The sequence below is a fragment of the Lagenorhynchus albirostris genome, chromosome 3 (genome assembly GCF_949774975.1).
Source record: "Lagenorhynchus albirostris chromosome 3, mLagAlb1.1, whole genome shotgun sequence".
Classification (NCBI taxonomy): domain Eukaryota; kingdom Metazoa; phylum Chordata; class Mammalia; order Artiodactyla; family Delphinidae; genus Lagenorhynchus; species Lagenorhynchus albirostris.
The window spans coordinates 160,359,332-160,379,211 of record NC_083097.1 but is presented as its reverse complement, the minus strand read 5'-3'; the positions used below and the strand labels follow the sequence as shown (position 1 = coordinate 160,379,211).

At 56.1% G+C, this 19,880-nt stretch overlaps 2 protein-coding genes across 2 annotated transcripts; both read left to right on the top strand.

Annotated features, from left to right (window-relative positions):
• The first annotated feature begins 2,887 nt into the window (after positions 1-2,887).
• On the top strand, positions 2,888-11,498 carry TM6SF2 (transmembrane 6 superfamily member 2). The gene is made up of 10 exons (XM_060144867.1): positions 2,888-3,082; positions 4,718-4,821; positions 5,229-5,326; positions 5,396-5,499; positions 5,903-5,985; positions 6,629-6,753; positions 6,936-7,037; positions 7,368-7,460; positions 8,113-8,232; positions 10,753-11,498. The coding sequence occupies exons 1-10, from the start codon at positions 2,988-2,990 to the stop codon at positions 10,957-10,959; spliced, it is 1,131 nt and encodes a 376-aa protein (XP_060000850.1). The 5' UTR covers positions 2,888-2,987; the 3' UTR covers positions 10,960-11,498.
• A 906-nt stretch (positions 11,499-12,404) lies between these two features.
• Positions 12,405-19,129, top strand: HAPLN4 (hyaluronan and proteoglycan link protein 4). Its single transcript, XM_060146648.1, has 5 exons — positions 12,405-12,504; positions 13,513-13,633; positions 13,908-14,270; positions 15,859-16,191; positions 16,582-19,129. Exons 1-5 carry the CDS (start codon positions 12,502-12,504, stop codon positions 16,971-16,973), a joined length of 1,212 nt encoding a protein of 403 aa, XP_060002631.1. The 5' UTR covers positions 12,405-12,501; the 3' UTR covers positions 16,974-19,129.
• Positions 19,130-19,880: the final 751 nt, after the last annotated feature.

Here is a 19,880-nt window from a genome sequence, read left to right as displayed (position 1 = left end):
CCCCTCCTGTTCCTTATCAGGGCCAGGCTGGACAGGTGGGGACAGGATGCTGCTCTGAAGGCTGCCCAGCACCAAGGAATCCTGGAAAACCACCTGGACCTTTTGTCTGCTTATGGGGTCCCCCATCGGCCTGGGTTGGAGTTGAGGGGAGGACCTTTGGAGAGGGGAGGGGTGGCCAGCTGGCCAAGACCTGGCTGCACCTGGGCCAGGGGCATCAGGGACTCCCCTCCTAGCCTAGCGCACTGCACTGCAGAAGGAGGCTGGGGAGGGGTCTCCAGGCAGGGCCCATTCCTCCCTCAGACCCACAAGGCAGGTGGACCCAGGGCACACCTGTGCCCCTCAACGTCTCTTGACAGGTGGCATTGACAGGGCCCCCCACACACACACGCACAACAAACCTGGCTAGTGATGCCTGCAGCCCAGGCTACCCTAGCTGCCCTGGGTCCTACAGGTATAGTGGACACACGAGTCCCTAGGGCTCGTGCCTTTGGGGGACAGCTTCATGGACGGATACACTGTACTAAGACATCACACGCCTCCTGGAGGAGGGGAGGCTAGTGGGTAGCCCAGACCAAGGAGAGCTTGCCACGTCTCCAGAGCCTGTGCGTCACACTTGTGCAGAAACCACCTGGGGATCTTGTGCAACTGCAGCTGCTGAGTGAGCAGATTGGGCAGGGTCTCGGAAATCTGTGAGCCATGCTTGGAGTATCAGGGCCTGGCAAACTGAGGAGCCCCTACCTCTCATCCCCCTGCCTCATACACGTACCCAGTAGGTCCTGCTCAACCCCTGTGAGCTTATGGGGTCTGAGGACTCAAGCTGGCATCAGGCTCCTGGGCCAGCCTGCAGTTCACACAGTCATTCAGCAAACACTGAGCACTGACTGAATCACATGGATGGGATTTGCCCCTGGGCACCCACAGTCTGCTGGGGCTGTGGCCATTAACCCCTAACACAATCTGAGACTGATAAATGCCATAAAGAGGAAATGGGACCTGTGGTGGAGGTGGCCTGGGGGGTGTCTCAGTGAGGGAGTTCAGGGTCTGGAAGTCGCAGCAGCAAACCCCTGGCTGGCATGACACGTACTACCCTGTTTCCCCACCATGGACGCTCTACCCAGGTCAGGGCAAGGGGGTGAGGTGGAGCCTGCCCTGGGGAGCCAGAGTCCTGAGCACAAGCGTATAGGTCTGGGCAGCCAGAGGTCCCAGTGATGGGGACCCTGGGCCTCGGTCCCAAACACCTCACTAAGTCAAGGTCACCCCTCCATTTAATTCTCAGTGACCAGAAGGCTCACCAGACTCAGACCACGGACTTTAGCCCCAGCCACGGGGGCAGTTGGAAGAGGAGGCTTCCAAATGCTGTGTGGGTGTGCAGGTATCTCCCAGATACAGGATGCGAGGCCAGACCCGTAGACAGAGCTGCACCAGACACCCCTGGCCCTCCAGGGGGAGAAGTGGGGCTGGAGTGGCAGGGAGACCTCCCTGGAGGAGGGGACACTGGGGCCTGCTTTAAGGGGTGAGGAAATACGAGAGGGTCCATATTGCAGATAGGAGAGAGGCATGTAGCGTATTGGCACCACAAGAATTGAGAAAAGTCAAGAAATGAGGCTGGAGATTCAGATCAGCCCAGAGAAACCTGAGCTTCACGCATGAGCAACAGGCACCTGAGGAAGGAGGCTCTCAGGTCAGTGGCCAGAAGATCATCTTGTCACCCAGGCTCAGAGATGGGACCCAACTGCCCCATGGAGAAGGCGGGGGCTGGGCCCGGTGGGAGTTGCGGGGATGTGAGGGTTAGAATTTCCCCCCAGGGGATTCCCTGGTGGTCCAGTGCTGTGGCCCAGGTTCAATCCCTGGAACTAAGATCCCGCGAGCCACATGGCACGGCCAGAAAAAAAAACTGGGCCCCCTAGGGCAGGAAACAGGTGGGCACCGCTCACCCTGTTTCCTGCACCCACAAGTACCACGTGGGCAAGAATCCGAGGCTCCTTGGAGGGGTTGACAAAACGTTGCCGCCTAATTCTCCACCCTGCAGCCCCCTCCCTGGTCCAGCCCTGCCCCCTTGCATATGCCCCCGAATGGAGCCCAGCCTCCTCCAGGCTGTTCAGAACGCTCCCAAGCCCACCCCACCTTGCTCCATGACCCCACCACCAACCCCAGCCTTCAGTGCTTCCTTTCTGCAGCTCATCCCCAAGCCTGAGCTATTTTTTCCTGCCGGGAGCACCATTACGAAACTCCTCACCAAACTGACTCCATCCCCACTTTATAATCTCAGCCACCCCTTGGACCCCATCCCTTGGACCTCGCCCGCATGAGCAGGGGTTCAGGCTACACGGAAGGAAGACAGCAGAGAATCATGGAGTCCTTCAAGGTGTCCCCAACCCTGGTCCCTGACCGTCTGCCTTGAGTTGGCCCCCGGGACCAGTTAAAACTTCACACCTGGACACATTTAAATTTGTCTGTGGCCACCGCATGAAAACTCAAATCCAGGGGCACTGAAGGGAACTCTGCACCCAAGCGGATGAGGTTCTTCTGTCAGCGCGCACATACAATGCCCACTTGATCCTGGGCTGGAGGGAGGTCTGCGGAATGTGAAGTTAAAAGGGTCCCCCTTCGGGGTCGAGGTCGAGGCTAGGATGCCTGTGCCTTAGGGTGAAGAAAGAAGTGCAGAACGAGGCCCGGGGAACGAATTCCCTTAGACCGAAGTGGCCTCCAGGACGCAGAAGCGGAAGCATCCTGAGGCATCGTATTCTAGCATTAGTAGAGAGGGAAACCGGTTGGGCGACGGGGACTGCCACTGGGGATAGCGCAGAGTCCGGCGACGCTATCAAGGCGGGGAGGGGCCACTGCGAGAGGGAGGGGCCTCGCAGGGCAGTCACAGCGCGGGGGCGACCTTTGCGCAAGGCGGGGCCGAGCCGGGCTGGGTCCCCGGCAACTCCGCGCCCAGAGGCACCGCCGCGCAGAAACCAAGCCAGGGTCCCGGCACCGCCGCTATGGACATCCCGCCGCTGGCGGGCAAGGTCGCAGTTCTGTCGCTGGGCGCTCTCCCGTTGTCCTACGCGCTCAACCACGTCTCGGCGCTCTCGTAGTGCGTGCGGGGAGGGGCCGGGGCGGCCTCCTCGGGGGCTGCGGGGCTGGGCTGGGGTGTGGAGGGGGCGGGATGGAGGATGCGCGGGCTCCTCCGAGCCCAGCGGCCCCGCGCCGCTCCGGCCCGCGAGGACAGGGGCTGGGTCAGAAGAACCCCCCCCCCCCGCACCTCCGACCGGAAATCGCCTTCCAGCAGGCCCGGAGCTGTGTGGTGGAGCTGGGGGCGCTCCTGGGACGTTTGGGGCCTGGGGAGGAGGGACTTTGAGAAGCAGAGCCCCTAACAAGGCAGGGTTTTGGAGGGTTTCTGGTGTTTTCCCAGGGATGTGCCCAGCACAGGTTCCAGAGTCCCCAAGGGTCAAAGTATTGCCCCAGATAATGCCCCAGTGACCCGGCTCTTGCCACACACACGCTCTTCTGCACCACCCCTACCAGACTGTCCCTCCATTGCCTGTCTCAGGCCTGGGACTTTCTTCTCTTCAGGGCTGGCCCACCCTGTCCCTAGCCTCAGTTTCCCCTACATACCTCGACCTCCCCTGTCCCTGTCTCCTAACCCTAGGCCTCAACCCTGTGGATCCAGCTACTGGGTACCAGGCAACCACAAGCCCCTCACACTCCCAAACCCAGTGCAACCCAAGACATGGGGTAGAGGGAGTCTTGACTGTGGAGTTGGTTCCTTGGGTACAAATTCCTGGCTCCATCCCCCTGGACCCTGAGTGAGACAGGTTGCCTCGGGAGCCTCAGTTTCTTCACTGTGTAATGAACGTAATTCTAGAGCTCATCCCATAGTTACAGTTTGGGATTACAAATTGTGTGCCAAGACGCTGGTGTGGTCTCATGTGATTACTATAATTGTCATGTTGGTTAGATGGGGCTAGGAATGGGGATCCTAGGGGTTAGAGGGGTTCAGGAGAAGGTCGGGGCCTGGAGAGAGTGTGGGGGGGAATGTGTGACCTTGGATATGTCTCCCACCCTCCCACCCTTGGCCTTGGTTTGCCAAGAGTTGGGGCTGCCCAGAGACCTGGCTTCTGTTATCTCTGCAGCTGGTTGACTTGCCTTATCAGGTTGATGGGAACAGATCAGGGCAGGGGTGGGGTGGAGTTGATGGAAATATTTGCACTTTACCTGAGGAGTCAGGAGCTTCAGACCATGAGGTGTACAGAGCTGAGTACTAGAGACCCTCTGGCAGGTGTGGGCACTGGGACTGGCCACAGAGGGTCTTGGAGCTGTTGAATGACAGAGCAAGCAAACTGTCACACACATCAGCAAGTGACTGGATAAATCATATAATCAGAAGTGTTGACAGATGCTCTCTCTATGCCTGGCCCAAGTCAGGCAATGATCCTTTCTGAGGAGTCAGGGAGGGCTTCCCTGGAGGAGGAGCAATGTAGATGGGCCATGAAGGATGAGTAGGAGTTTGCCAAGTGGAAAGGAGACTTTTGGAAGGAGTTTCCAGAGAGGGAAACAGCTGGGGCAAGAGCCTGGTGCTAGGAAAGGGGAGTTTCAGGGAATGGCTTTCCTGGATGGACAGATGCTTCAGCCTCCTCACCTGGAGCTTCCTGGAGTCTGCTCTTACCCTAGGGTGGGGCAGGACCTCAGAATGAGCCTGGCCTCCCTGACTTGGTTTTCCTCTCCACAGCCCCCTGGGGGTGGTGTGGATGAGCGCCCTGATCCTGGGTCTGCTCTTCTTGGCTATATACAGCTTGTCCCGAAGTGACATCTACTATGACCCACTCTATGCCGGTGAGTTGGTGGGAGGGTCTTAGGGAAGAGAACTGTCTGGGCAAGGGCCTCCTCCATCAGACTGGCAGCCCTTGAAGGGCCTTCATCAGACTGGAGAACCTCAGAGACTGGAGAACCCCTACTGATTGGGGAACCTCAAGGGGCCTCCCCCTTCTGACTTGGGACTCCTGAGTGCAGGGACAGTGCCTTTCCCATCAGCCTGGGGACCCCTAAAGGCAGGGACTGTGCCTCCCTCTGAGGCAGGCTGTGGGTCATGTGACTTGTGGGGTGGGGCCTGGGAGCAGGTTTGTGCAGAGGCTTTGCCCAGAAACTGGGTGGCCGGTCACCGACCTGCAGTCTCAGGCCCCGCCCACACGTGGTCTGTGCCCCGCCCACACCCTGCCCATGCCCTGCTACTCTCCCCGTAGTGTTCGCAGTCTTCTCTTTCACCTCCGTGGTGGACCTCCTTATCGCTCTCGAGGAAGATGGCTACATGGGGAGCTTCATGGCGTTCTACACCAAGGAGGTATGTAGGGAGCTGTCTGGGATGCCCGCAGCCCTACTGCCCGTCTGAGCCCTGCCCCTGCCCCTGTAGGGTGAGCCGTACCTGCGCACGGCACACGGGGTCTTCATCTGCTACTGGGATGGCACTGTTCACTACCTCCTCTACCTGGCCATGGCTGGTGCCATCCGTAAAAGGTGCGTGGGGTGGGCAGCGTGGCACCTGGACCCTGGGAAGGAGGTGGAGTCCTTAGGTGGGAGGTCCCAGGTCAGGATGAAGCCAGAAGTATCTGTAGGGGAAATCAGGAAGCCTCTCTAGGGCTCTAGACAGGAGTGGCCAGGAGAAGGATCCAGGGAACATCACAGGTGTCAGTGATGGTCGGTTCTCTTCTCTCCCACCCTGTGCCTGGGCAGACACTACTGTCCTTGGACAGAGCATCTGACTGTTCATTCCCTCATTCAACTTCCTGTTGTCCCTTCTGTTCTGGGTGACACTGAAGGGATCCAGAGCTGGGGATCCCAGATTGGTCTCTGGACCCTGTCGGGGGCTCTGAGACTGGGGGACAGGGATCTACTGGTCACCCCTCCATCCCCTGCCCAGGAAGAGGTACCGGAACCTTGCACTCTACTGGCTGGGATCCTTCGTCATGAGCATCCTGGTGTTCCTCCCAGGAAACATCCTTGGTAAGGACTTGGCTCTGAGGAGTCCTGTCTCCCTGGGCTGGGTCACTGCCCTGTGTCTGGAAGTTCCCAGTGGATCCTGCATACCCTCTCCAATGTCTGCAGAGGGCAACCTCCTCCCCACCACATGCCTCTCCATTCAGAGCCTAAGCCAGCAGCCTTTCCCCACCTCCCCCCCCATTTTCCTCTTGGAGGAGCGGAAGCGCATTCCATTTCCTCCCCAGCTAGCTGGTTCCTGACCCCAGGGGCTTGGCCCAGAATGCTCTTGACACAAGAAGGGAATTTTAAGGTGGATCCAGAGGGCAGAGTGAAACCTTTGTAGGTAGGTCTTAGGAGGCGGTGCAGAGAAGGCAGCCAGGGATGTGGGGATGGCTGTGCAAGAGGAATATCCAGGGTGTTTCTAGGGGGAGCAAAGAACAGCTGAAGTGTAAGAGCCATGTCCAGAAGGTAAATTGAGGCAGGCCAGGCTGAGGAGCATGGACATCATCTTATGGGCACTCGGGAGTCAGACGTGTTAGGGCTGAGCTAGGATGGCATTTGTGAATCACAACTTCCAGCCAGGTGCTCTGACATGGCCCAGCTAAAGGGTCCGGCCGGGCCTGGGGGATCCTCGCTGCGTGACACCCTGTCTCTCCTACCACGGCAGGCAAATACAACTCAGAGATCAGGCCTTCCTTTTTCCTCACCATCCCCTGCTTGCTGGTCCCCTGCTGGGCTGGCTTGAGGGTCTTCAACCAGACCCAGGCACCAAGCTGCTGCACTCCCAACATGGTGAGTCCCTTGCCCCCAGATAGGCCTTGTGCCAAATGCCTGAATGTCCCCCATTTGAGTTGCTTCTGGTCAAAGATGTTATCTCCTTGGAAAGATCTCCTTGGTCATTAGGGAAGAAGGGATGAGCCTTCATTGAGTGCCTGTTGGATACCAGACTTCTCATGCTGTTTCTCATGGGGCAGGTGGAGGAGGAACAAAGAAAGGGGCTTCTGCGGCGCCCAGTTGACCTGGCCCTCATCATCTACCTCATCTTTGCTGCGTTCTTCACCCTCTTTCGGGGCCTGGTGAGTCTGCACTGGCCAGCCTACCTGCCTCCAACTCCCCGTCCCCAGCCCATCCCTCCCTCCTTTATCTTCATTATCCAGTGCAAAAAGGCCACTGCTCTCCCATCTGATCATCCAGGGAAGTTCATCGAGTCTAACCTGAGCGTTCCATCACAAAGCCCCATTCCCTGTAGCCTTCTCCCCAGCTCAAATATCTGTGGATTCTCAGCCAGAGGAGAGAACCAAAGCTGGGGCAGGCCAGAGCCAGGGGTTTGGGCCTCTCCTGGGAGGCTGGGGAAGGCTTCCTCTGGGAGGGATATTTGAGGCTGTTGGTTTGTCTGTGGGCCCCAGGTGGTGCTTGACTGCCCCATGGATGCCTGCTTCGTCTACATCTATCAGTATGAGCCATACCTGAGGGACCCCGTGGCCTATCCGAAGGTGCAGGTGAGAGGGCAGATGGGAGGAGAGGGCCACAGTCCTGCCGTGGTTAGGGATCTACTGGGCCCCTTTGAAGCAGGTGCCAAAAACACAAGTCAGACTGGTGGAAGCACCAATGGAATTTATTGTCCTACCAAAAAAGTATAGACATTCCCTTCAGGTATGGCTGGATCCAGGAGCTCAAGGATAGCTCTGTCTCTAGACTGTGTTTTCTTTACATGTGCTCCACTCCCAGGTAGTGCCTTTGTGGTATGGCAGAGACAGCCTTGGGTAGCTCTAGGCTTCCATTCTTTCTACTTAGCCACCACAGAGGAGTGTGAGCCCTTAATTCCTCAGCTTAATATAAGTCTCAGGCAGGCTCTGATTGGCCAAGTTTAAATCACATGCTCATAGCTGATTATTATGGTGTTCTGATTGGCCAGGCCAGGGTCACATGCTATTTCTGGAGTAAGGTGGGTGGGCTCAGTGTGTGGGAGTGGGATGGGTGGGGAAACCCAAGGGAAATAAAGGAGCAATTTGCACAGGGTAGGATGTGCAGAGAGCCCCTGTCTTGGGGGGGGTCTGAGGCTGGCCAGATTCTCCTTGGGTCCACCACCTGAGGGGTATCAGGAGACTCAACTGGGGCAGCCGCTCAATCCATCAGCTGTGTGTCCCCCAGATGCTGGTGAATATGTTCTACGTGCTGCCCTTCTATGGCCTGGCCATCTATGCCCTCATCTTTCCTGGCTGCTCCTGGCTGCCTGACTGGACCTTGGTATTTGCTGGAGCCATTGGCCAGGTGAGGTGGGGTGGAATGGGGTGGGGTGGGCCAGTGCGTAGGGAAGAAAGTTTCTGCCTGCTCATCAATTGCTTTTGTGCTCACCCTGAGCAGGGTGATACTAGGCCCCTGACAGGCTCCACCCCCAGCTCAGTACCCCAGGATTCCCTAGTGTGGGGGAGAAAGAGCCAGACACAGGCACCCCAAACCCCATGAGGTTAGAACTTAATAGAGGGAGGTAGAGAGTCTGAGAGGGATTCCAGAGGGGACAGATTTCTTAGAAAGGGGGCATAGGCTTTTTTTTTTTCTCTATTGTACTTTACTATTTATTTTTTACTTTGTTGCAGCATGATTGTATATTCAAAGTACAATAAAAGAAAATACTCATTGTCTATTTCTCTTCTGGATATCATTATCATTGTTATTATTATTAGTTGTTTCATTAACGATGACTGTCAAAAATAATTTTGTTGTACAGAAGAGTGCTATAAAAATCTCAGCCATCTATCAAAATTGCTAAGAACGTCTCATTTCCATCCAGCTCTTTAAAGGCAGAAGAACTACTCTTAACTTGGTTTCTTTGTTCTATTTTGCTTTGGAAGCTGTGTTCTGAGTCCGAAGGCTCTGATTACCAATGTTTAAAGTCAAGCTTTGGAGATATTTTTGCTATTTCAAAAGCTTTCTCATGCATAGGCTTTAAAAATTCTTACACACAACATTTGCCTCTTTATTCCATCTGTAATTTATTTTTTTATGTGACGTGAAGGAAGAATCTGAAAATTATATGTTTCTCCTTATGATACTCAATGATACTCAGTATCCGAGGTATTAAAGAAGTTGGACGTATCTAACTTGACAAGTTCAAGAAATTGGAAACCTTATTTCAGGAGGAGGGAAATCTTCTAACATTGTAAACCAGAAGGACTGGATTGATCTTGCTGAGCCCCCGCTATCATCCTACTCTCTGTTTTTATTTTGTGTATTACTATCTAATTATAAAGGGTTATTATTAAGGGAGAATAGTCATTCAAGCATATTCAAGGCTTTGTGTAGAAAATTTCTTTACTCCTTTTAAACATAGATTTTACTTTTTGCATAGTTTTAGGTAGCAAGCCAGTTAGGACTGTTCAGAATTTCTGAAGCAAAGAAAATTGCCATGAAGGAATGTTTTGGGTTTCGTGAGGTTTCTGAACTCTAAACCCCTATACAGAAAAAAGGGTTTGGCTGGGCTTCCCCGGTGGCGCAGTGGTTGAGAGTCCGCCTGCCGATGCAGGGGACACGGGTTCGTGCCCCGGTCCGGGAAGATCCCACATGCCGCGGAGCGGCTGGGCCTGTGAGCCATGGCCGCTGAGCCTGCGCGTCCGGAGCCTGTGCTCCGCAACGGGAGAGGCCACAACAGTGAGAGGCCCGCGTACCGCAAAAAAAAAAAAAAAAAAAAAAAAAAAAGGGCTTGGCTAACACTGTGCTAAGAGAGTTGACCAAACTTCAATTTGACTTCCACTTGAACTAGGTTGTAGTTTGTGTCCATAAAGATGACCCCAGCCCTCATGCTGAGTCTTTGCTCAAGAAAATGTGATCCTGCCAAACCACAAAATGTACATTGTCTAACCCACCTTGCCAAACCATTTTCAGTAATTTTTCTACTTACCCCTTTTGTAATTTTCCATTTCTTTTTTTTTTCAAATAAATGTTTCTTTTTTTTTTGAGCTCTGGAAAGATATTATTTTTTTTTGAATTTTATTTTATTTATTTTTTTATACAGTAAGTTCTTATTAGTTATCCATTTTGTACATATTAGTGTATAAATGTCAATCCCAATCTCCCAATTCATCACACACACCCCCGGGGGCATAGGCTTTGATGTATGGGTATGAGTTCTTCAGGCAGGGAAGGGCATTCCAGGAATGGTAACAGCATAAGGATATGCACAGAGGGGGACAGTGATTTAGAGTCCCATAATGTGGGTAAAGGCAGAGACAAGATAAATTGACAGTTAGGTGCTAAGGGCTTTGAACTCTGGGCTTGGGGGCTTGTGCTGAGAACAATGGGGAGCTGTAGAAGGTGTCTGAGCAGTGGAGGGCCCAGTCAGAGCTGGGGGCATGTTTCTGGGTTTCTGATGGGAAGTGATAAAGGCTGGGTCCTGGCCAGGGCAGTGGGACCAGGGGGACATCCATTAGATATATTATTATTTTATCGATTAGGGGTAGAATTGAGAGGATTTGTATCGAGGCTGCCTGGGGTGGGGAAGACCAGGAGCTGGACTCAGGGCAGAGAAATAGGGTTCAGGGTCCAGCAGACCCTGAAGATCGTTCTAGTTAGGCAGCTGGGGAGAGGCTTACAGATAGATGGACGAGGATAGACAGGACATGTGGGGACAGGGATATTTAGAGACAGATGGATTGAAGAGGGGAGACAGGTAGGTCAGCAGAGCCAGTGAGATAGAGAAGGGGATATTTTGAGCTCCCCAGGGTGGGATGCTGGTGACGCTGGGGCTTGTTCTCTCCTGGTCTGTGACATCCATCCTCCCTTTTTGGCCACCAGGCACAGTTCTCACACATGGGTGCTTCCATGCACCTGCGCACGCCCTTCACCTACCGTCTGCCTGAGGATGCCTGGGCCAGCTTCTTCGTGTGCAACCTACTGTATGCTCTGGGGCCTCACTTGCTGGCCTACCGCTGCCTGTGGAGCCCTGCCTTCTTCCTACGCCCGCTTCCTGGCCCCCCAGCCCACCATGAGAAGCAGCACTGAGGGGGCTGTGGGACTCCCCAAGATCCTGTTTACATACCCAGCTGGCCCTGCCCCTGGAAGGGGGGGTTGGGTTTTTTAGAGGCAGGAGGTGTGTCTCTGGGTGCCTTCGGTCCTGGCTATGGTGATTTCAGGGTGGGATGGGGGGGCCCAAGGTCCAGGTGTTCCAGCAGAGAAGGCCACGGCCATGCTCAGCTGTCACCTCACCACACTCCACACTGGCACCCTCCCGGAATTTATCCATCATCTCCCCATGGATCCTTTCAGTAAAATTCCTTTTGATGCATAAAATGTTGCTCTGAGTGTTTCAGGGGGCAGGGGCAAGGGACCCTCTCCTCCGAACCCACGAGGGCCCACTCATCACTGCCAGAATAGACATCAGGAGCTGGAGGTGCCGGACAGCAGAAGTCTACCTCTGGTTGGTGTGCCCAGCCCCATCTTCCAGGTAGGGAAAACTGAGGCTCAAAGAGGACCAGAGACCTGCCTGAGGGCACAATCAGGAGAGAAGGGTCCAAAGTCTAAGCTCCACCAATAAATTATAATAACTAACAGTGTGGCACAGTTATTAAGCACCTACCATATACCAGGCCAATGGCTAACCTCAAATGCTACATGCTGGATCTCACCGCATATTCCAGATGGGGAAACTGAGCCTGCAGGAGGTGAATGTCCTGGTCCCAAGTCACGCCTCCTGGATGCAGCTGAGTTAGGCAACGAGCCCCAGCCCCTTCAACCACAGACCCCATAAACCTGCCTCTGCTGACGGGCTTATATTTGGGGGAAACTGAAGCTGGGGAGGCAGCCAAGAGGCTGGGAGAAGGGCTCATTGCCTCCTGGTTTGATTTTTGAACTTGAGTGCAGGTTCACGTTCAGGGGTAACTCCTGCCCAGACCACTCTGGGTCAGGGGGTTGATCCCCCTGCTCCCTGCCCTTACCAACACTTATTAGGCACCTATGTCTAGCCATTAGATCTTCACGAAAGACCCAGCACTCCATATCTCAGATGTGGAAACTGAGGCATAGAGTGAGGGGCAGAGTCCCTCTGCAGAGTGTATGATTGTTGTAGGGCCCGCATCCCGCAGAGTGAGCACCCTTTGGCTGCTGGGGCCCAGGACCCTTTGATGGTCACCCAGTGACAGATGGGAAAACTGAGGCGTGCAAGCCAAGCCCCTTTCCCAGGTTACTCAGCTCCCCTGCCCACGCAGGGCATCATCAGGCTCCCCCCTCCTCCATTTTAAAGAGCGTTAAACTGAGACCCAGAAAGTTTCCTCCGGTGGCCCAAAGTCAGCCAGCAGGGAGGCTGGTACCTGGCTCTGAACTCACTGTTCAGGGCAGTCCTTCCTCCGTCTGTGCCCATCATCACCTCTCCTCCAGCAGGCGCCACCACGTCCCCTTTAACGCCCCCCCCCCGTCCACCTCCCTCCTCCCCTTGCAGGCAGACGCCGGGATTGCGCCGCCTGCAGGGACCTGCCCAGTCCTTCCTGCGTGTGCAGGGAGCGCAGTCCCGGCACGTAGGGGCCGCTGGTCGGGGGCCGCACCGGCAGAATGGTGAGTGGGGCTGTGGGTTCGGTAGGTCCTTCTCTGGGATTCTGTCTCTGTGTCTCTGATCTACAACCCTCAGTGTTTCTCTCTTCAGTCCCTCTCTCCTTCTCATCTCTCCCATCTCTCTGTCTCTCACCTGTATCTCTTTCCCTCCCACTCTCTCCCTCTCTGCTTCTCCTTCTCTTATTCTATGTCTCTCCCTACTTTTCTCTCCCTTTTGGGGGGGGTCCCTTTACTCTCCCTCTCTCTGAGTCTCTCTGTCTTTCCCTACCCCCCATCTCCCTCTATCTTTGTGTCTCTTTCCCTGTTGCTCTCTCTCCTTTCTCTCTTTCAGTCTCTGTCTCTCCCTCTCTATCTCTGTCTCTCTCCATCTTTCCTTACTCTTCTCCGAGTCTCCCTCTGGCACTCTCTTCTCTCTCTCCCTTTGTATCTCTGTCCCTCTCCATCTTTCCTTCCTCTGTCTGTGACACTTTCCTTCTGTCTCCATCTCTCCCTGCCCTTCTCTCTGTCTCAGTCTCTTTCCCCGTTCTCGCCTTCTTTCTGTGTGTCTCCCCCTCTCTGCCTCTACCACCCCCACCTGCACGGGTTTGCTGCAGTCTCCTGGCGCACTGATAACCTTGCTGCTGCCGCTGCTCCAGCCCCTCCTCCCTCCTCCCTCCTCCCTCCTCCCCAATCCTTGGCCTGGGCCAGAAAAGAAAGAGAGAAAGGTGCGGAGTTCCGAGGCTCTGGTGTTGGGGTCAGGGGGTCAGGTGGGTTGCCCGTGCAGAACTAAGGGAGAGTGAGTCCAGGGGTGTGCGCTTTGCCCAAGGGCAAGTGTGTGAGATCCTGGGAGAGTGGGAGGGTCTGTGGGTGGGAGGGTCTGCTAGCCTTCTCCTTGGGGGAATCCTCTGGGATCCTGGCTGGGCTGGGGACCTGGGCATGTAAGAAGTCCTCGCCGCGGGAAAGGAAGGCCAGGGAGTTAGTCTTCTGAAAGACAAAGGCCAGGAGGCTGCACTGAGCGCACTGTGCCCCCAGGTGTGTGCTCCGGCGGCGGCCCTCGGTCGCGGGGCGCTCTGGGCAGCTGCATGGGGAGTCCTGCTGCTCACCGGCGCCGCGGAAGCGGAGCACGGCCGGAAGAAGGTCGTGCACGTGCTGGGTGAGTCAGGGCCGTGGAAGCGGATCTTGCCCCGCAGACATGGCCAAGTAGGATCACCAGGGTGCATGGAGCGGGGAGGACGGAGGGTGCTGGGCGGTCCTGATGGCCACAGTCCCCGCCCCCTCCCTAGTCCCCTTACGGAGCCCCTTTACCCTTCTGATCTCCTGATCCGCACCCAAGTTTTCTTCCCACATCCCTTTCCCTGGGTCCCCCTCCCCAGGTTCCCCTGCCCCGCCCCTAGAACCTCTTCTTAACCCTCTTTGGTTGCCCATAGAAGGGGAGTCAGGCTCGGTGGTGGTGCAGACAGCGCCGGGACAGGTGGTCAGCCACCGGGGTGGCACCATCGTCTTGCCCTGCCGCTACCACTACGAGGCAGCCGCCCACGGCCACGACAGCGTCCGCCTCAAGTGGACCAAGGTGGTGGACCCGCTGGCCTTTGCCGATGTCTTCGTGGCACTGGGTGCCCAGCACCGGGCCTTTGGCAGCTACCGCGGGCGGGCTGAGCTGCAGGGCGATGGGCCCGGGGATGCCTCCCTGGTTCTCCGAAACGTCACGCTGCAGGATTATGGGCGCTATGAGTGCGAGGTCACCAACGAGCTGGAGGATGATACTGGCATGGTCAAGCTGGACCTGGAAGGTGACTAGCCTGTGGGCAGGATGAGGCTCATTTCTAAGGGAGAAGAGAGGAGGGTATTGCAAAGGACAGAAATCAAATCAAGTTGGCCTGAAGGAACTCAGCGGCTTGGTGGGGTAGGATAATGGTTCTGATCTGGGGTGATTTCGCTACCCGGGGATATTGGCAAGATCTAGAAGTAGGTTGTGGTGATATGGCGGGTAGAGACCAGGGATGCTGTAAACAGCCCACAACACACAGGACAGTCTCCCCACAGCAAAGAATAATCCAGTCCAAAATGTCAATAGTGAAGACACCGGGAAACCCTTTGGTAGGATCCAGGCACAGTGAGATCCAGGCATTCACATCATGTCAGAAATCCTTCCTTCAGCTCTGTTTCCCTGGGTGGGCTTTCCTTGGACAAGTTTCCCCTGATGGAACCAAAAAGTAGTGCCAGGCTTCCACCCTCCCAGCTTGGCAATTGATTTCCTAGGAGTGCTAGCTAGAGTTCCAGAGTTGTCCTTCATTGGCCCAGCTTGAGTCATTTGCCTATCCATGGGCCAATCACTGTGCCTGGGAGATAGGATGCTCTGATTGGCTGACTGTGGAGCTGGGAAGTAGGGTTTCTCTCTGAAGAATTCCCTCCCATGTGGTTTGCCTTCTTCACTCCACCTCAGAAGATGCTAGGGAGATTTCAGAGCCCTCACTTGCTGAACTTCCCAACAATAGCGAAAAACAACAACAATAACTGAAGCAGCTCTCCTTTATTGGGTGTTTTCTATGTGCCAGGAGCTTGGCTGAAGCTCTCTTAGCTTTCATTTAATTTTCCCCAAAACCCTGAGGGAGATGGTATTACTCACAGAGGGGCAACTGGCTCAGAGAGGTTAGAGCCTTGACCAGGGCACATACCAGTGAGTGGCAGAGCCAGGACTGGAACTCTAGTCTGTCAGGCTCCAGCTCTTCTCTCCGGCTGCTGTTTGATCCTTCCTGCATCTGCTGAGAGAAGCATCTGCACCTGCACCCCCAAGGTCCAGCCCACAAACACAGACACACAGAACGCTAGTGAGCTGAGGTGACTGTGATTCTGATGAGGGACGAGTTATAAGAACTGAAGGTAGAAGGGAAACCAATGGAAATTGTCCTGGACAATGCTGGAGATCAAAGAGGTCTTTGCCCCGGGTCAAACTTTCGTGGGCTCCCAGTGTGAGGGAGTCAGTTTTGTGGGCTCAGGATTTGACAAGAAGGAAGGTCCCAATGCTGGAAGAATGTCAGAAGCACGTAGAACTGAATGGAGGAGGGCTGTGGGAGCTGGATTTTGAAGGATGAATAGTAGTTCGACAGGTGGAAAGGTGGAAAGAACATGAACAAAGGTCTCCAGTGGTGGAAAGGAGGTGGACGTGATTAAGTGTGTCAAGGGGGAGGGTCAAGTGAATCGTAAGCTTAAGGCACAGCGAGTATGAGGGGTGTGAACTGGGGAAAGGCATGGTCAGCTCTGAGGCCATAGTGAGGGATGGCCTGAAAGGTCTAGGTTGAAGAGTCACACGGCACCACAGATGTCAGGTAGGTGGGTGAGAGTTGGCGGGTCCGAGCTGACCCTCGTGTATCCTCTCAGGCGTAGTCTTCCCTTACCACCCGCGTGGAGGCCGCTACAAGCTGACCTTCACGGAGGCGCAACGCGCGTGCGCTGAACAGGACGGCATCTTGGCGTCGGCTGAGCAGCTGCACGCGGCCTGGCGCGACGGCCTGGACTGGTGCAACGCGGGTTGGCTGCGCGACGGCTCGGTGCAGTACCCGGTGAGCCAGCCCCGGGAGCCCTGCGGCGGCCTGGGCGGGGCCGGGAGCGCCGGGGCTGGCGGCGGAGCCTCGGGGGGTGTGCGCAACTACGGCTACCGCCAGAACGCCGAGGAACTCTACGACGCCTTCTGCTTCACATCCAACCTCCCGGGTGCGTAGGCTCCACCCCTGGGAGGATGGTCCTGCCCTCCGCTGGCCCGGGCCCCGCCCCGCGTATGAGACCCCACCCACACACAGGTACCCCTCCCTCTCAGAGTCTTTACCACTCCGCCCAGGTCTCCCTCCCTGTCCTTCCTCTCCACACCCGCCCTCGGGGGTCCGAACCAGGAGATCCCTTCCCTAGTACTGCCTAGGCACGGAAATCAAACATCGCCTGGCACCAGCACTGCTCTAGCCGAGGCTGTGGTCCCGGGCTTCAGGGGAGGCGGTGTATCTGAGCCCTGAGGCTGAGGTCCTAGGCTGCAAGCGAGAGGGTGTCCTGAATCCCGAGGAAGCCGGGTCCCAAGAGCGGCCCTAACCACTCCTCCCCACCCCCCTGCAGGCCGCGTGTTCTTCCTGAAGCCGCTGCGGCCCGTGCCCTTCGCGGGAGCAGCGCGCGCCTGCGCGGCGCGCGGAGCGGCCGTGGCCAAGGTGGGGCAGTTGTTCGCTGCGTGGAAGCTGCAGCTGCTGGACCGCTGCACCGCAGGCTGGCTGGCGGACGGGAGCGCACGCTACCCCATCGTGAACCCGCGCGCGCGCTGCGGCGGCCGCCGGCCAGGTGTGCGCAGCCTCGGCTTTCCTGACGCCACGCGCCGCCTCTTCGGCGTCTATTGCTACCGCGCGCCTGGTGCACCGGACCCCGCACCTGGTGGCTGGGGCTGGGGCTGGGCCGGAGGCGGCGGGTGGGCTGGAGGTGCGCGAGACCCCGCCGCCTGGACCCCGCTGCGCGTCTAGGTCCGGGCCGTGGACCACTGGGGCGCTTGGCGGCTGGCCGAGTGCCCTACGGCCGCTTGGAGATGGACCACACCCCTGGAGACTGGCCATGCACCCTGCGGTGCCCTGCAAGTTGACCAGGCCTCCTGCGGTCCTTAAACCCTGGCCACACCCTCTGAGGTCCCCAGAGTCTGGCCAGTCCCGGAAGCCAAGTCCCCTGGAGTCCCCTGGAAATCGACCAAGCCCCGCCTCTCCTGGACAGTGGATTCCTCTCCTCTCCCAACTTTCTCCAGGAGACAGGGCACACCCTCTGAGAACCACTGGAGACCAACAGAACCCGAGGTCTCCTGAACACTGGAAACGTCTCGCGAGGTCTTCTGGAACTACCCCCAAGGTCGCCTGGAGGCTGGACCCCCGGGATTATCAGGAGACTGGGCACACGTCCTATGCATCTCCCTGGAGACTGAAGACTGGTCCCCTAAGGTCACCGGGACACTGAACCCTCCTCCCTATCACCTGTAGAGAAACCAGAAACCTCAGAGTTCGTCAGTTGACCATGCCACCATGGTCACATGAAGACTGTGGGCTCCTGTCCTCTCCTCTAGGGTGACCTGGAGATTGGTTACTCCCATTCTCCCCCCTTCTCCCACGAGTCCCCCAGTTTCCATAGTAACAGGTCGTGTCCCCAGGTCACTGTGGAGAACAGCTCCACCCCTCCAGTTTCAGGGGACACCACCGTTGTCTGTCACTGTTAAGACAGATTGACACGCCCCAGCTGGCTCGCATTACTGGCAGCCGTGGCCCATCCCTTAGGTATCTGAGGGAGCAAATTCGTCTTCACCTGACGGCCCCTTTCCTGGCTGTCGCCTAAGAGACCATCTCCCAGGCCCAGAGACCCATAAAATCTATGTCATTCACTACAGAGAGAAGCTGCCCCACTTCCCATTGTTACCAAGGCGACCAGCCCAGCTTCTACCTGTCACCTAGAGTCACACAGCCCTTCCTTCATCAGTCACACCCATGGAGTTAGTACCTCCCTCCTCCAGCTGTAACCATGGACACCGCACGTTTACTATGTCACCCACATTCACCCCTGAGACCTACAACTTCACTCCCACTGTCCTCACCCTGACCAACAGCCGTGGAGACCACCCCCTCCCCTAACTGTCCTGAGAGTGACCCAACATTCGGTTCTCCAGCTCTCACCATGGAAACAGGCTGTTCCTTTCCGCGGGGTGCCCCAGCTCCTTGCTACCCTCCAAGCTCCGCCCCCAAGCGGCTTGGACCCACCCCCCGCCCCCCCCCCCCCCCGGCAGCTGTTGCCATGGAGACCACACTCCGGTGTCTGAGGTAACAGAACACCTGTCCCCCTAGGCTTTCCCTTGTCGGTAGGGCCCGCCCCTCCAAACTGTCACCATAGAGACTGTCAACGTCGTCCCCAGGACAACTGACTTCCCAGTTCTCAGGAACTTCTTACCATGGGCCCGAGCTATGTGCCCCATAGGGCTTAATGGCTGCCCCTTCACCAGATGGGCCCAGCTCCAGGCAGCATCTCAGACCCAGGTGGACTTCTGGAGCTGCTGGATATCCTCCGTTTGCACGCTAACTACATCCCAGGCAACAGCTGTTCACGAGACACCCTTGCAGCTCCCAGATGAACAAACTGAGGCTCTGGCGTGCCCCTACCCTTTGTGCTATGCAAGCACTAGACTCCCGCTTCCTCTCTGAGACCACATCCCCATTCTCACTGAGTTCCTCTCTCCTTTTCTAACCTCCCTCCCCCCACATTTTCCTTCTTAGAGGTCCAGGAGAGGTTGAATTGTCTTTAAACCTCAAAATCCTCTCTGAGCTCCATGTTCTAAAGGGTAATTTGTGCTAAGAAGTCAGGACCCAAACTCCCCAGTGTTAACAGCTAGCTCAGGGAGACTGTCCATGAACAAGGCCACCCCAGCTTTTGGAGACCCCAGTTTCGAGGTCTTGCCTGGAGTGGCACTGGGGTCCCTCCTGGAGCCCTCCATATTGTCACATCCATCTCCAGGAAACCCATCTGTGGGTTTTGGAACCAGGTGTGCCTGGGTTCGAATCCTGCCTCTATGACCAAGTGACAAAACCCCTGATCCTATTTCCTCCTCTGTATCAAGGATGTTCTAAGATCCCAGTGAGTACAAAGTGTACAGCAGGGGCTCAATAAATTTTTTTTTTTGATGAATGAGAAAATGAGACAGCTCGTGGGTAGTTACTTCAAAAATGCACTTTGGTGGACAAAATGTTTTTCAGCTGGGGGTGCTTGGTGATGATTCAGTTGGGAAGCGTCTCCTCTCATTCCTCAGGACCATTCCCTATCCCCAATCTCTCTCCCGTCCCTTCCCCCCCCCATCGTTGTTCCCTCACTCTGTCTCTCGAGCCACCTCCCATGGGTCTGGCCCTTCTCAGCCCTGTCCTAATTGGGTCACTAACCAATCCAGCAATTCCTCTCGGTCCCCTGGGAATGAAGTGTGTGAAACTGGGTGTTGAGTTCCTGCATCAGGAAGGCAGAGAAGTTGCAAATTTTCCCTGGGGTGGGTGTGGAGGTGGGGGTAGGGAGAGTGTGGGCCGAGGAGTATTGAAAGTTTCGTTTCGGGCATACAAAGAAAGGCAGAAGAGGAAAAAAGTGTAAATGTCTGATATGGTTGTAAAAGTGGGGTGTTCGTTAACTGCTCATGCTTCAATATCAGATGGGACAGAACTCCTAGAGATTCCAACCACTCATCTGAAGCCAGGGTCCAGTCCCTTGGTTAGACTGCCTTGGGCTCCAGCTGTGCCTTAGCTTCCTTGACTAGAGGAATGGTAGGGGCATTTTTCTGGAGATGAGTGCATGAGATTTCTTTCATCCCACCTTTTCCCTGCTGACATCCTTTCTCCCTTCCATGGGTTCCAGCATCCTGATTT

What these genes read in the sequence shown, in the direction of transcription:
- TM6SF2 (XM_060144867.1), top strand. Translation starts at nt 2,988, where the DNA reads ATGGACATCCCGCCGCTGGCGGGCAAGGTCGCAGTTCTGTCGCTGGGC. An exon ending in CCTCCCAGGAAACATCCTTG is followed by an intron (nt 5,986 to 6,628) that starts GTAAGGACTTGG and finishes CTACCACGGCAG; the next exon opens with GCAAATACAACTCAGAGATC. An exon ending in TGGCCTATCCGAAGGTGCAG is followed by an intron (nt 7,461 to 8,112) that starts GTGAGAGGGCAG and finishes TGTGTCCCCCAG; the next exon opens with ATGCTGGTGAATATGTTCTA.
- HAPLN4 (XM_060146648.1), top strand. An exon ending in GAAGGTCGTGCACGTGCTGG is followed by an intron (nt 13,634 to 13,907) that starts GTGAGTCAGGGC and finishes GGTTGCCCATAG; the next exon opens with AAGGGGAGTCAGGCTCGGTG. An exon ending in CTTCACATCCAACCTCCCGG is followed by an intron (nt 16,192 to 16,581) that starts GTGCGTAGGCTC and finishes ACCCCCCTGCAG; the next exon opens with GCCGCGTGTTCTTCCTGAAG.